This window comes from Tinamus guttatus, unplaced genomic scaffold (genome assembly GCF_059628265.1).
Source record: "Tinamus guttatus ecotype Peru unplaced genomic scaffold, ASM5962826v1 Tinamus_guttatus_pri_ptg000026l, whole genome shotgun sequence".
Lineage (NCBI taxonomy): Eukaryota > Metazoa > Chordata > Aves > Tinamiformes > Tinamidae > Tinamus > Tinamus guttatus.
Window position 1 is genome coordinate 1,520,522 of NW_028288560.1, and position 15,453 is coordinate 1,535,974.

The following is a 15,453-nucleotide window of genomic DNA, read 5'->3' on the forward strand; positions in this document are numbered from 1 at the left end:
TTTAGTGCTAGATTCTCACCTCTAAACGCTTCTTTGTACATCTGCCTACATGTCATCTTTCCCCAATAAAGCTGACATTTGATCTCAAGGTCTTTTGCTTTGTAGTCAGTTACGTTCTTTCTTTTTTAGCCTGGTTTAGCTCAGTTTCTTCCTTTCTTTGCTGAATAATAATCTGTTAAAACAAACCAGGTGCATATCCTTGTCTTGAAGAATACAACGTGGGAGAGAAAAGTGGAAGTGCCTCATGAGGCACATGTGAAAATGCAGCGTGGCTGCTGGTTTCAGCTGTCTTTGGCGCCGGTGATTGCCGTGCTAGCTCAGTGCCGCTAGCCCCAACTCACTGCAGAGGTTGCCTGGGTTGGTGCTGTCCCTGCTTTTGGTTTGATTTGTCTGCTGCGAGAAGGTTTGGAGCTGTTGGAGCGGTGGATTGAGAGCAGTCGCTTTGGTCAAGCTCTGGGACTCTTGTGTGGTGTTCTCGTTAGCACACGGACTCTCATGCGTGTTTGCTCTATCCCTGTTGTTCAGTCCAGGTACATCCTGCTCCAAGAAGAGGGAAGCGTAAAGGCAGGATCGTCCCCAGGAAACGTTGCTCCAGGTGCCTGTCTGTCTTATGTCCACTCGGGAATTGGTGTCCGTGAAGAATGACGTCAAGAGGGGCTGGCACTGCCTTCTCAAGGAAGAACTACAGGCTGAGCACGGAGCCGGAGAAGTCCAAGGTCACAGGTACGTGGCTATGCAGGCCATGTAGAAGCAGGACTGTTGTGGGTGAGGGGTAAACCCACCCCCTGCCTCATTTTGGGTCAACTGCCTTCTGGCTGTGGTGAGATTGGAGTTGGATGAACGCCTGAAGTGGGATTAGCTGCTGGGAGAGCATCCCTGTAGTGCTGAGGACTCCAGCAGAAGTCCGTGATGCTCTTTCCTCAGCACACAGCTCTGCCTCTGCAGGCCACAGAGGTCGTGCCCACTGTTTCTGCCCATCTGATGCAGGTAGATCTCCTTCCAGCAGGGACAGCTTCCCTAGTTCTCAGCTCAGTCCATACTTGGGAAATGGCAACATCTGCTAGGCAGTCCCTTTTCCCTTGCACTGAGCAGTCTGGCAGTAGTGTGCTTTAGAGACTGTGAATCTGGTGTTTGGGGGCTCTGTTGCATCCAGTAATTAAGCTGCATTAATACGAAACTAGGGGTTGTTTTGCACAACAAAAGCTAAAATGAGGCCTGCCTCATCAGAGTGAGCTGTGGGCTAGATTAGATAAGATCTTCATCTCAGTAGCTATACTACAGTTTATAGTACAGTATAGCTGCATCTTTTCACTACAGTGATCTGCAAACTTGAACATCATTTCTCCATTATCAGTTTCTTCCTTGTTCCTAAAATTAATGTTTCTGAGTTTACCTTCCAACTCCCAAAGCTTATTTTGTGTCTGTTGTTTATTTTTCTGCAAGGGATTGTGAACAGCAGGCTGCTGAATGATTATCTGCATCGTGTCTTCACCAGTGCTGATGGGGTCCAGCCTGCAGCTGCTTACAGGTAGTGGACTTCATTCATTAGATGGCAAGTGATGCTGTGTCAGTCGCCAGCTATGCAATACTGTGGTGAAAGGAGAGCTCTCTCAGTGCCACACAATGAGTTTGCTTCAAAGAACAGCAGTGCCCTGTTGCAGAAATGGCTCCTAGGTCCTACTGTTCAAAGGCTTTTTCAAATTGCAGGCGTTTCCAGGAAGGATTCTTCAAAAATTTATTTGTAAAAACTCACGTATTTAATCACTTGGCAGTGTTTTTGGAATAAGGAGGCAAGCAGCCATTGACGTTATTGGTCCTGTGTCCCCCTCTGCTTATAAAGGTAAATAGAAGTGCAAAACGCACAGGTTTCAGATGCAGTAGTGAAAAATAATCTGACAGTGCCCTGCAAGGCTGTTACTGATGCACTGCATATCATACATTTCTCAAGCCATGTACCTGTGGGTACTGTTTTTACTAGGAGTCACCAAAGGAAAAGCAATTCAAAGCTTCCGTTTAGTGTCTTCTTCTATTTGATTTCAATTCTCCTTCACCTCATAGCCCAGAAACTTACAGCTTTGCCTGAGAAAAACTTCCCTTGTGTTTAGCTGTTTCTCCAGAGACAAGTCGGACAGGTTGAGCACAAGTATGAGCGTTGTAGGAACAAGACCAGCGTGTAGCTCCTCCTGACCGAGCGCGCTGCAGCGCGCCTGGGTCACATTCCACCTAAGCTATACTTAGCTGCTGCCAGCTCGAATGTGCACTTGGAGCTGCTAAAAATAGCTCTTGGTCCTTTGGAAAGCGAAGGGTTTTTTAGCGAGGGGAGAAGCAAAGTGGGTCATATTACTTTACCACAAGCTCTCCTGCCAGCGTGCCTTGTAATATTCCATTTGTCCAGTTTGAGTTTTCAATACTTCAATTTTTTTTTTGGCCAGGATTAATGACTTGAAAGCACAGAGCTGGTATTTTGTTGGACTGGTCTCTCTCTCTCTCTCTCTTTTTTTTTTTTTTTTTTCTTTTCCACCTTTCTGTCTTCCTTCTTGGACTCAGCTATTTGGTAGAAGGCCCAGTAGCAGCCGAGCAGGTCTTGCACATAAAATTTCCAATATAGGAGCAAGTTTTATGGCTTGGTGTCTTGTCTTTGGAGGCCGAAGTTCCATACAGGGGAGCTTGTTGCAGATGTGTTTAGCTGTTTTGGCTGTGTCTAGCTGTCTTATGCTACTTCAAAAACTTCTCCGTGCTGGTTAAGTTGAAGCCAGCACCTCTCTCACCAACCAAAATTGCTTGATTCCACCTCTGTGCATCTTCACACCCAGCAGGCTTTCCAAAGGTCTCTTGCCATAGTGTATTAGGGACACTGTAGGCCTGGAGAAGAGGGAAAGTTGCTCCACCGATGACTTCAGAAACAGGAAGCAGATACAGGCGTAACTAATGACTCTCACAGTAAAGGGAAATCCTGCAGTATAGTCTGTGATGTGGCCTGGATGCTTAAGTGACTTGAAAAGTGGGTGAGCATGAGGTGGCCGAGTTTGCTGCTATTATGAAATGCAAATGAATGAAAGAAGAGGCCTCTTCCGTGCAAAAAGCATGAAGAGAAAATGGTTTTGGCTGTAGTTGGAGAGGATGTTAAGTTAAATCAATCTTTGAATGACCTACTACAGCTTCTGGTATGATCTTCTCTCTTGTTTCATAATATGAGGAACTTTAGGAGAAGAAATAAACCTGACCTGCTGTGGTTGTACAGCGCTGACTGTGCTGAACTCCTGCTCTGTAGTTGCTGATACGACAGGCTTGTTAGTTTTCTTACTGCCACAAAATATTCCTGATCAGCCTGAAAGCTTTAACATCCTTTGTTAACCAGTTTGCTTGCTCACAGTTTTCTTTTTTTTTTCTTTTTTTTTTTTTTGTCCTTGGTTCATCTGTTGCCTCAATGTGCTGAGATTAATGACAGGAAATGTGGAAAAACAGAACTTTCTGGTTCACATCCAGCAGTGCAGGACAGTGCTGACTCAAATGAACGATCTGAAATCCTTAAAAACTTGGTGAACAGAGAGTTTTCAGAAAAGCTCCTCTGTTTGTTTATTCCCTAGAAAGCATCTGACGTTCCAGAACCTGCAGGAACACCTTGACCGATTGCTAGCAGAGGAAAATGGCTTTGAAGACGGTCGAGGTAGGAGATACTGAGTGTTTGTCCAGGTTTGCTTCTTCCTGTAGCGCCCTGCGGGAAGAACAAGTTGTTTTGTGAAGGGCAACCTGACTGAGCACTGCCCTTCTGTGCTTTCATTATCATCTCTTTAAATCCTGCCTGCTCATCGGCCATCCCGGAAGTAGGTCTGCTTGTAGCTGGAAGAGGCATATTTCCAGGCAAGCTGTTGACTGGTTGCTTTCAAAAAAGTTTGGGGCAAATACTGGAGATATTGTACTGATAATGATGGGCTAAACCATGCCTGTGACCAGTTGTGGAGTACTGTTCCCACTGGGAAAGGCAGAGGCTTGTTGAAGATTCCTGTGAGCTGCTTCTCCCATGGGTGTTTCTTTTGGTCCTCCTGCTGCTCACGTCTGTTCCTGTGAATTAGAATGTGGCAGGATACAATCTGGCTCTTCTAAAAAGAAGACTTTCTTTTTCTTGCTGCCTGTAATCAGAGTCTAGCTTGTTATATGATACATTGGCCAAATGTTTGGCTCAAAGATTAGTTTGGCCTTTGAAATTTTCAGCACGACAATTTTCAGGTGACGTGGAAAACTGAACATATGACCTGACTGCTGTGTAGCTAAGACCTCATGTGTTGTTGTGAAAACCTCCTTATGAATCTCTCTATTGTCTCCTTTCCTGAGGCTCCTGTGCTCTGTCAGCAATATTTAGTCATCTTCCTCTGTAGCAGAATTCAGGTGATGATGCTGTAGTCCAGCTGGTGGCACTCATCAGGTGTACTGCTAAATCCCGCACAACTTTCCCTAACAGGTTTTCCTGCAACTCTCCTTTCAGATCAGGCAGCCGAGGGCCGGCTCGGTCCCTCTCCTGTGGTGCTGGACCACACAAGCGGTTTTGAGGGGCTCCTGCTGGTTGATGATGACTTACTTGGGGTGAGTGTGATGTTCATGCAGTAGGAAACAGTCATGTGGGACTAAAAGCACTTCGGGCTTCTCAGTTTGGTCTTCATACCGGATGAGGAGGACACGGGGACAAGCCTAGCAGTGCCCCTTAGTCTTAAACTCTGAGTGGAGTGTGAGAAAGGGGAAGTGTTCACCAGGCCTGCAGCTCGCTGAGGAGCCTGGCTGAGCCAGGGAAGGGAAAGCAGCCAGCTTCCCTGTGCCTCCCTCCAGCAGACTGCCGATTCCTGCCTGCCTTCCAGTTCTCTTAAAGAGTGGTGAAGGGCTGAGGATGAGGCCCCCCTGCTGCTGTTTCAACATGTTCCTTTCTCCTTCATTTCTGTTGAGTTCCCTGCTTGCTCCTTAGCTTTTGTTCCTCCTGCAGAGAATCAGGAGAGTACAGGCATCCTCTCCTACTTCAGCAGTTTCTGCATTCCTTTTGCCCTTCCGTGAGCACATGCTGTGCTTTAATCCATGTGTCCTCCTCTCCTCGGCAAAGGAGAGTGCTCTCATCCCCTCTTCCATTTGACCACACGCTGTTGCTTCTTGGCTGTACCTGGAACCTACTCCCATGTCAGGTCTGACTGGCTTGCTTGTGAATTCACTATTGCTACCTTCATCTCTTTCTCATGGTCTGTCCCAAGCTTGAGAGAGTCAGTAGTTAAAGGTATATCTGTGCAGCATATTAAATACCTGCTTATCCTGAGCTGTCATCTGGACATGCTGTATCTATAATTTTGTTTTAGCTTGTCTGGGGGATTCAGCTGTCTTTCCTAAATAGCAGTTACTTTCATACACTGTCACGATTCACGGGGAACCTGAGTGTTACCACGTGGCCCTTGTACTGCTGGTGTGCTGCAGTGCTTCGCTGGGATTCACCAAGCATGGATGAGCTGTTGGGAGCACCACGGATGGTTCCCCATCCCAGGCCAACAGGGCCTGTTGGCTCTGCCTGCAGCTGCTGGGTGGGGAAGGTGTCACACCTCTTCCCTGTGCTGTGCTCTGTGAATAGTTCTTCATTCTGTCATGTTTTTTGCGACCTAGGCTGGAGGGAATGGGTGGTAGGCCTGGGCAAAGATGCTTTTTTTTTTTTGTCTGCTTTTAAAACCTGCTTATTTCTTGGTGCAGGTGATTGGCCACAGTAACTTCGGCTCCATCAGGGCCACGACGTGCGTATATAAAGGTAAGCGGATAAGCAGGTGATGCTTTGAGGAAGAGTGTGTGGTGAATTACACATCTAGAGAGCTCAGGAAATCCTAAATATGCTACAGTTCCAGATCTGGATCCCTTTTTCCCCCTAATTCATCCACTGCCTTTTCCAGGAAGTTGGAAAAGCAGACGATTTCCAAATGACAATTGCAAGGACAGAGGAATTCCCCAAACTCTTTTGTGTGTCACAGTCTTTTCTGGGGGGGTGGCACTGTTAGGTGCTGCCTCTTTTAGCAGCAGGCCGTGTGGCATGGCTTCAGCGTGTGGCACCTCTCTTCCATTTGCAGGGAAATGGATCTACGAGGTGCTCATCTCCTCCCAGGGACTCATGCAGATTGGCTGGTGTACGCTCAGCTGCAGATTTAATCAGGAGGTACTGGCTGGCACCTTCTCGGAGAGCATGTGGGTCTGAGGTGCTGGCAGCTTGTCTAAGGGCAGCCCGCAGCAGCCAGCGCTCAGAGCTTTTCCTCTAGGAGAGGCTGGCCAAGCTCAGCTCTTCCCAGGCACCGAGTGGGATGTTTGATTTATTTATTCATAGTGATTAAGGCGTGGAAGTGCCAAGATTCTTCCGGCCCAGTAATAAATGGAAAATACTGTATTTCTCTGAAGCAAAAGTCATCGCCTGTTGGTTTCATTCCTAGAACAAGGGCTTTCTTTGCCCAGTCAGAGCACTAATGTTGTTGGTTGCTCTCCCCTGTGTGATGGTGCTGTTGGTTGCTCTCCCCTGTGAAGCTGCTTTTTCTGTGGAGCTACAGTGAGACAGATATTGTGTTTGTGGCTCTATGCTTGGTCAAGTCTGAGTCTCCTCTTTTGTCCTTCGATGCAGGAAGGAGTTGGAGATACACCAGATTCCTACGCTTACGATGGAAACAGGGTGCGCAAGTGGAACGTGACTACTACCAACTACGGCAAAGTGAGTAGACATCCAGGGAAGAGAAGGATGGCTATGTAGTGAAGAGAAGAAAGCAGGTAGCTCCTTTCACTGGCTGGATTCTGCTGGACACTGTGAAATGCCCTTGAGCTGTTGAGTCTGCTCCGATCAGGTGCTGGACAAGTTCTGTGGGTGCTTTGTTTGGCAGCCCCAGCAGACTGAATCCCAGCACAGAGCTGCTGGTCACCTCTGGAAGGCTTAGAGTCTTCGTAGCGCATCAGAGGCAATGCGGTGTTGAGGCAAATGCCAGTTTCGTTCTGGTGCTGAGGGAGAGAATATTCTGCTAGTGATTTATGTGCAGCTCTCAGAAGTGTTAGAAAATGCTACGTGAGCTACTGTGAGAAGGAACTGTCCCTTCTTCGACCCTAAATCACAAAAGGTTGGCTGTGTTGCAGCCATTGGGAATAATCTGGATAACATGTAACTCTTTTTTCTCTTTTTTCTGCAGTCTTGGGCAGCGGGTGACATTGTCAGCTGTCTGATAGACCTTGATGAGGGCACCATTGCCTTCTGCTTGTAAGTAACTTCACCTAGTTCCCTACTGTGCCGATGGCTGCATGTAATATAAAGATTTCCCCACTGCTCAGCAGGTTGCTGGGCCTTATTTCTGTCCTGCTCCTGCTCTGTTCAGGAGCAATGTAAAAGGGCTACTGAGTCTCCTAAGTTCAGGGAAGAGTAGTTGGTAGAAAGATACTCAAGCTGCCAAGTTTGTGTCGTTTCCTAGGATTTTGGAGGGGAGGGCTTCTCCCATAATTATAACACCACAGTTATCCAGGCTGCACAGATTGCTTCTGTGGCCAGTGTAAGCTTTGGCTGTCCTCGACCCACTGGGAGTTGTGGAAAGGCTGAAAAATCTCCAGCTTTACCTCCAGTGCACAGTGAGCAGTGGCCAGCCCAATAAGAATTGTTGCTGGCCCCTAAACCGCATCCTGAAATAAGTCATCCTGAATTAAAAACTGTCAGGTGCTTATAGCATCTTTCAGAGAAGAGTAGATTGAGAACAATATCCTATTTCCACTGACCCCAAACAAACAGACTAACCCAGAAATGTCACTCGTCTTTAATAAACACCCTACTGAGATATCTCAGATATCTCTTAAGGATCTGGGTTGCCCTTGGAACTGAATGGGGCTTTGCATATTGTGTAGCCTCCAGAGTCTTCCTGTGCCACCTTATGAAAATGTGCCCAGTGAAGCTGGGGTGTTTGCTTGTGGGCCAGGTCTAGGGTGAGGAGGGGGGCAGGACTGACTGAGATGTCTGTGCTGGTGGGAGGGGAATGGAAAAATACCTGGGTTACCCAAGTGAGCTCAAAACCCTCCCAGTGTGGCTGAAATCTCATGGGCTTATCTTCTTTCAGGAACGGCATATCTCTGGGAACCGCTTTCGATAACATCACCAGGGGTGCTGGAATGGCTTATTTCCCTGCCATCAGCCTCTCGTTCAAAGAGTCTGTTGCTTTTAACTTCGGCAGCCGCCCGCTCCGATATCCTTTGGCTGCAGATTGAGGAGGTTTGAAGGGGAAAGAGATGGTCTTGAGACCATCCTGGGAAGTTGTAGAATATCCATACCTGAGGGAATCCACTCCTCCTCTTGGCCCTTTGGCTCAAAGTGGCATCAAGGAGAGAAGAATCAGGCATCTCAGCTGGAGCAGAACCACTGGGCACACAAGCAGCATTGACAGCTTCTGCCCTGAGATTTGCTTTCTGGTCTGAACCGACATCTAATACTGTAGAGGGGGGCTGCCTGTCAGAGCAGTCCTGAATGTGCCTGTTAATTAGCTGTAGTGGAAGCTTCTCCACTTTTTCTGATGAGAGCACAAGTGTGGTCTGAAATATTTGCTGCTTGCGATATTGAAGAAGTGGGGGAAAGAACTCGTGGCTTTTCAGCCGTTGGGAATACATTGTGGTGTGAACTGTAACGGAGGCACACACAGAGATACGCTCTTTTTCTTGCGTGCTCAGAGGAAGGATGAAAGTATCAGATTGCATTTTACCTTAACGCTTGCCTACCTATCCAGTGGAAGGCTACCGCCCCTTGCAAGATCCTCCTGTTGCAGACCTCCTGAAGGCTCGCAAGCTCTTGGGCTACCTGAAGAATGTGATCCATATCGGGATAGATGTGACTGTAAGCTAGTGTTACTGCACAGCTCCGTTGTGCACTGTGCTAGGAAATGTGGTTCTGCAGTTCTTGGTCTGTTAGTTGTTGATTTTAGGGTGCAGCAGGCTGGATCTAAGTTGTGGGTTTCCCTGGGTCTGTCCTTGCAGGAGGGGAAGCTGGTGGAGAAGGACACGTCCGTGTGGCAGCTGCAGGGAGAACCCACGGTGCTGATTACGTTAGCCCACATCTTCAATTACTTTGCCCCTCTTATGGTGAGTTTTGTCTGCCCATTGCAAGCTCCTGAAGGTACCTGCTACTGTGCTTGTAAGGGGAGGCAAATTCAGCCCTAGTCTTCACTAGGAAATGATTGTGCCTTGGAGTACTGTTGATTTTGCTCTCTATTTGTAGTGCAAGGTGTACCTGGTCGAAGATGTGCTCATGACCTTCCTGTTGAGTATCCTGGAGCGAGGAGGAGCAGTGGAGGCCCATCCCCTTATCCAGCAATTGCTGGATCTCATGTGGCTTCTCATGGAGGTGAGTCATTAGGGTACTGGTTCCTCTCCAGGGATCACAAGGAGAGCATGAAAAGTGCTGAGAACAGGAACCTTCTCTGTTAAATGCTAGTAGCCATCAGCTTCTCTCCTGTCCTGGTGACAACCATCATCTCACCTGGGATATCTGGCTGCTGCTGCAGCCCCAAGGAATGAGGATTGAATACAGAGTAATCAATAATGGCGATACCAGGAATTATATTAGCAAGGCATTTCTAAGCTTCTCTTACTGCTAAAGGAACTAGTGCTATTGAGTAAGTTCCTGCTCTGTGATGGTTAATGAGTTGTTCCCTTGATATGTGCTGCAAGAGATCGACCTGGTGTGGAAAAGGCATCACAATCCCCCACTTACAGTGCTGCTGGGAAGCAAAAAAGGCCTTCCTGCACCTTTTCCTGTCCAGCTTGAATGATGGCTCACTGCTTCCCTGAATGCCTGTTTGAGCTGGTGTTTGCTAGCCACTGGGGAGCTGCTGCTGCTCATATGCTGGGGCTTTTCCCCAGAGCCTGTCACTGCCAGGATCTTGGTGGCCGGGCTCTGTCCTTTGGGGCGCGAGTTCTTGCTAGATCTGCCTTTGGTAACAGTTAATAGAAGTGAGCATTGGCCTTTCCAGCCATGAAAGTTTCACTGAAAAATTTCACACCTACTCTCCTAGAAGCGAAGCCAAAAGGCCCTGGCAGAGGTGCCACATTACCTGGAGAGTCAACTCTTCTCTTGCTGGTTGGCTCTGAGTTGGAAGAGCTGCCTTTTGGGGTCTCTGACCATTGCCTCATTTACACAGGAGTAACTTGTCTTTTCTTTCTGGGTTAGCTCTGCCAATGCTATGTGCTGGGTAAATTTGGGGGATGTGGAGATGGGGCTGCTTCAACCCAGTTGAATTAAACGTGGGACTTTGACATATGGTGGAAGTCCACAGGGTTGGTTTTACTAGTGCAGAAGTTTGTTTCCCTGTAGGAGAGCAATAGCACAAACTTCTGCTCAGGCAAAAGTCTCTCCCATGGATTCCAGCGGACAAACACTGTTGGTTTGGAGCACTTGCCTTTTCAGTTCAGAAGTGGGTGCTGCATCCTTTCAATGCTGCAGGCAAGGCCTGTTCCTCACTCCTTGCTATTGCTGTTCGATGTGTTTCTTTTTTTCTCAGGAGTATGAAGTGCATGAGTGCCTCAAGCAGTTACTGATGTCCCTGCTACGGGCTTACAGGTTCTCCCCCATCATCCCAGACCTGGGATTACAAGTGAGTTGCATTTCCAAATCTCCAGGAATCTGTCACTAGCCAGAATTCTGTTTGTGCTGTCTCCTTGTCCAAAAGTAGCTTATGTTTTGAACCATCTGCAGCCATTTCATCCAGCAATGTCAGTTCTGTCATGTTGTATTAGAGGGCTGAGTCCTCGTTTGTATACGGAATCAGTTTTGCTTCTCTTGTTTCCCTTAGATTCACTACCTCCGTCTCACTATTGCAGTCCTGAAGCATGAGAAATCCAGGAAATACCTACTCAGCAATGTTCTGTATCCTTTGCATCTCCTCTGCTCTCGATTCTCCCTGCCCACAGTAGTGCAGCCCAGGAGACTGAGGGATCTGCAGGGCCTGAGGGGCAGAAGCACCCTGTCTTTGAGAGGTCACCTCTCAGGTCTCCTCTGTTTGCCTGACACCGTTCTTTGCAAAATGCTGCTTTGAGGACAGAGAACTGGTACCTTATAGGTCACATCCTCCTAAGAGGAAGGACTTCATTTCTACCTGACTGACCACCCTAATGACCTTAGAGCAAAACCACTTTCAGAGCAGTTCAGCCGCCACGGAATCATTCAGGCAGCTACATGGGGCTGTCAGTTGTGACAGCTACATGGGGCTTCTCCCAGGACTTTGCAGAGCTTTGAGTGGTTGTTTGGAAAGGGGTCTCGCATTACAGTTGTGAAAATGCACTGTGCACATTCTGCCATGTAGGTTCTGTGCTTACTTTAACTTTGCCACAGCTTTGATGTACTCCGTTCGGTTGTGTTCTTCTACATCAAGAGCCCTCTACGTGTGGAGGAGGCTGGTTTGCAGGAGCTCATTCCCACCACGTGGTGGCCAAATCGCTTCACCAAAGAGGTGAGTAAGAGCAAATCTCACAGTAGGGAGACTAAAGAAATTTCATGGCTTGCTATGGCCACAGAAGCATCTATCCAATTGCTTTCTTGCTGAAGAAGTTGGATGCCCCATGTTTTTCCAACTGTGGGAGCATTGGTTGACCCTGAAGAGTTCTTTTTGGGCTGCCTCTTCTTCCTTGTCCTGTTGTCTTTATTTTTCCCTTAGAGGGGAGGTTTAGAATTTGTTGCTCAGGATAGGGGAGGGAGGGACAGTTCTCTCTGGCAGCAGATTTGGAAGTGAACCTCACTGTCTCAGAAGCTACAGCTTGACTTTTTACATACTGAAAAGCTGCCTGTTCCTTGGTCATCCAATGGTCTGGGCAGCTGTTTAGATTTGCTGCCCACCTGCATGTAGTTTAATTGAATTTCTGTTCCCCCTGAAGTGAGGACATTCCCTATGCAGTGATCTCTTGCTAATCAGTGTCTGTCCCCCAACCAGGGCAAGGAGAGTAAGGAAGTGAAGGAGGAGAGCTCCGAAGAGAGGCTGAGGCGGCGGGCGTATGAAAGAGGCTGCCAGCGGCTCAAGAAACGCATCGAAGGTCTATGGGGAGGAAGGGAAATTTGCTAAGATTTGCCATTTGCTAAGATCCCATAGCTTTTGTGTGGCAAAAGGGAGCAGTCCAGGAGCTGTTTTAAAATCCCCTCCGTGACCTGAAGTCCAGACACATTCTTGTCACAACAGGCTGCGCTGCAGAAGCAGGAGCCCAGCCATGTCCCTGCAGTCCTGGGACTTGCTGCACCCATCTGTAGCATCCTGCTATGGTACACGAGCAAAATCAAAGCTCTCTTTTAGAGATGTTGCTTGTCAGCTATGGATGGATTTACTGCTAAGTGGAGGAATTCTCACAGTGATGGGACTAACATTTGGTTGGCCCCGCTTCTTCCTGGGCTGCCTGCTCTGAGGAAGCTGCGTTTCTCATGGGGACAGGATGCTCGGGGTCAATGTGGGTCGATGATCTCTGGTGCTTTTTGTCCGATGGCTGACTGGTGTGTCCCGATTTTAGTGGTGGAAGGTCTCCAGGTTCAGATTCTGAAGTTGCTGCTCAACAATAAAGACAGAGGAGGGGTAAGTGATCAGTAGATATTTTGGTACTGTATCTCCACATCACAGGGCTTGTAAAGGGTTTTGTGCTACCCATTAAAGCTTACATGAGCACCAGCTCTGGGAGCAGGAGCCATGCTGCCTGTTGTGTGTGACACATGTCACAGTCTCTGTACAGAAGTGCAGCTGCAGAGACCTTTGGTCCTCAGGATCAGTTCACAAATTGATCAATTCAGGCAGATTGCATTGCAGAGACTGGACTCTGTGTGAAGGGAGGTCAGAAGCTTTGCCAGGGCTTGCTGGTAATATGAATCTCATCTAGGCCAGTACTGGATCTCTACTGAACTGAGCAATTGCAGTCTGATTACACCTCATCCTACCCTGACATTTAATACAAATCACAAAGAAATGTCCGTTCTGTAGGTGTAGGCCTCTACTGAGGCACTGGAGGACGCATCCAGCTGGGCACAACCAAAGATTTACTGACCATAACCAGTAGGTCCTAGCAGGGACTTCAGAAAACCCAGCATTTGATTGCATAACAAAAGCCACTGAGGCATTCTTGGGCTTCCCAGGAATGGTGGAGACTGGGATAGTTACCTTCTCCTGCTGAATACAGCTCCTTTCTCAGGAAGTTCAGGCTGTGTAAGAGCTTGTGCTTCACTGTAGACACAGGGATTGTTGGGAGGCCCACTGGGTTCCTCTGCCTTAAGTGCCTAAACCCCGAATGAATGCCCAGAGTGAACGTCTTACGAGGCAAACATGTTGCAGATCCTGGGCAGATGGGTAAATATCACATTCCTTGCGAGCTCATCTAATGGTTTTGTGTTCCCAGGGGGAAGCCTCCAGATACATCTTCCTAAACAAATTCCGCAAGTTTCTTCAGGAAAATGCTAGCAACAGAGGGGTAAGTCAGAGGGCCAGCCCCTCCCGCAAACCTCACCCTAAATCTTCTCTGCATCTTTGGGCTGGGAGCTCCTATGCACTTGGTTGGGCTGTTTCCGCTGGATCAGGTCTGGAGATGGCTGGAAGTGCAGAGGAGGGAGAAGATCTGAGGCTAGAATCCAGGAAACTTCTCCAAGACCTTTGCTGTGGTTTATGGGAAGGTCATTGGGAGCAGTTTTGTGACCCGCAGATTTAGAGGAAAGGAACGGAACATCCGTCTAAAATCTCTCTTTGCCCTAGAACTTGACCGTGCTGTGCCCTCCGGAGTACATGGTGTGCTTCCTGCACCGGCTCATCGCCGCCCTGCGCTTCTTCTGGGATGGACACAAGGCGAAGAGCCCTGCCGCCCTGAGCAGCGAAGGTGAGGCCTGGAAAAGGTTTGAGGATACTTCTGTGGGTGGCATGGGGGTTTGCCTCTTGGAAGACCTTTCTGGGATGCTGGAATTCTTGGGTTCTGTATGGATCCTGTGGCCTTCTGTAACCCTGTGCCGGTGGTTGCCCTGCGGAATCCCAGTGTGCAGATGTATTCCAGATAAGGTCCAGATCTGTTCCACTTAGTTCCTCTGAGGCTTGCAAAGGAATGCATGTACTATTTGCCAGTTTCTTCTGAATGCTCCGAAGCAGAATTCAATATTATTGCTGTGTGTGAGAACAGCTCAGTGATCCCATAGTCAAAAGTTTAGGAGGAGATAATCTGTCTGTTTCTGTGGTTCCTGGCCTGTGGGATTAAGGGGAAGCCATGTCAGCACCAGCTGTTTTCCCATCCTCAATCCCAGCCTTGCCTGTCCTGCTACCATCTGCATGATATTCCCTTTTCTTACTTTAGGCTTAGCCTTTCCTTGATGCGCTGCCTATTCTGGGCCCCCAAAAGTGCCTTAAGATACCCATGGGAGTAAGTGGCTGAGCCTGGGACAGCTGGAACAGCGAGGTGGAGAGCTACCGAGTTTTCTAATGATCTGATTTTCCTCGGTGTCTGTGGCTGGGAAGGAGGAAGTGACCAGAGGGAGGCTGCTTTTGGCCATCAGTTGCTTCTATTTCTGTGTGGCTCTAATGCTTGGCTTCGCTGCAGAAATCACTTCTGCATTTGATGACTTGTGCTTTTCCAACAGCAAAAGCTGTTGTGCAGCATGGCTCCAGGCTGGACCCCAGGCTCTGTTGCTGGTGTGTGTATGTGGGTCTTGTGGCTGGGAGTCACAGAACAAACTCTTCCCTCTCTGCTTTAGAGGCATATGTCCCTCCTCAGCTCTTCTATAATGGGAAGGTGGATTATTTCGACCTGCAGCGACTTGGAGGTCTGCTGTCTCATCTCAAGAAGACTCTGAAAGGTGAGCACTCTCCAAGAGTCCAGTACGTGTACTCTAAATCCTGTTTGGGACATGCTGGGGAGGGAGTGGTGGGGAATTCTGCTAAATTGTACTAAAGAACCCCTTGTCTGACTTAGTTCTTCTATGGTTTCTGGCTAATGTGACACTTGTTTTCAGCTCAGATACCCCTTCTCCTTCCCCAGTGAGCTTCCAAGATTAGAACCATCTTCCCTCTCTCAAGTTGAGCTCTGACTGTCCAAAGTTGGCTGCTTAACTCAAGAACCAAGTAATATCCTCTTGTCTCTTGCCAAGTTCTTCCTGGCCAGCTTTGGAGATAGGCCTATGGAGTAGAGGACACCTTGGTCAGGCCAGTGGTTCCTGCTGAGAGTCTTTGAGGGGATCTGCAGTCCTAGTGGCTTGGAAACGTGGTGGAACATTGTTCAAAAACTGGAGTCCTAAAAAATGACCTTAGCTACTGAGGTCCCTTCCCCATATACTAGTGTGGTTTGGTCTTGATAGTTGTCTCCTAGTTTGTGTGGTTATTCCTGCTTGTTGGTAGTAGGAGCAGGAACCAAAATGGGTCTGAGATGAGCAGCACCCACTGCTGCTTGGTCTCTACTGTGTGAACAAGGACATGCCTGCTCCGTGTAAAAAAGTTATGG

At 48.2% G+C, this 15,453-nt stretch overlaps 1 protein-coding gene across 1 annotated transcript in view; it reads left to right on the plus strand.

Moving 5' to 3' along the window:
- Window positions 1-530: 530 nt before the first annotated feature.
- Window positions 531-15,453, plus strand: part of RNF123 (ring finger protein 123) — a 44,921-nt gene continuing 29,998 nt past the window's right edge. Inside the window, 20 exon segments of the mRNA XM_088527240.1 lie at window positions 531-723; window positions 1,444-1,528; window positions 3,588-3,667; window positions 4,484-4,581; window positions 5,716-5,770; window positions 6,084-6,169; window positions 6,623-6,709; window positions 7,176-7,243; window positions 8,085-8,236; window positions 8,745-8,851; window positions 8,992-9,096; window positions 9,233-9,358; window positions 10,515-10,607; window positions 10,806-10,879; window positions 11,345-11,462; window positions 11,940-12,039; window positions 12,505-12,566; window positions 13,378-13,449; window positions 13,728-13,848; window positions 14,711-14,812. Of these exon segments, the coding sequence (XP_088383366.1) occupies window positions 642-723; window positions 1,444-1,528; window positions 3,588-3,667; window positions 4,484-4,581; window positions 5,716-5,770; window positions 6,084-6,169; window positions 6,623-6,709; window positions 7,176-7,243; window positions 8,085-8,236; window positions 8,745-8,851; window positions 8,992-9,096; window positions 9,233-9,358; window positions 10,515-10,607; window positions 10,806-10,879; window positions 11,345-11,462; window positions 11,940-12,039; window positions 12,505-12,566; window positions 13,378-13,449; window positions 13,728-13,848; window positions 14,711-14,812 (1,873 nt within the window). The 5' untranslated portion in view covers window positions 531-641.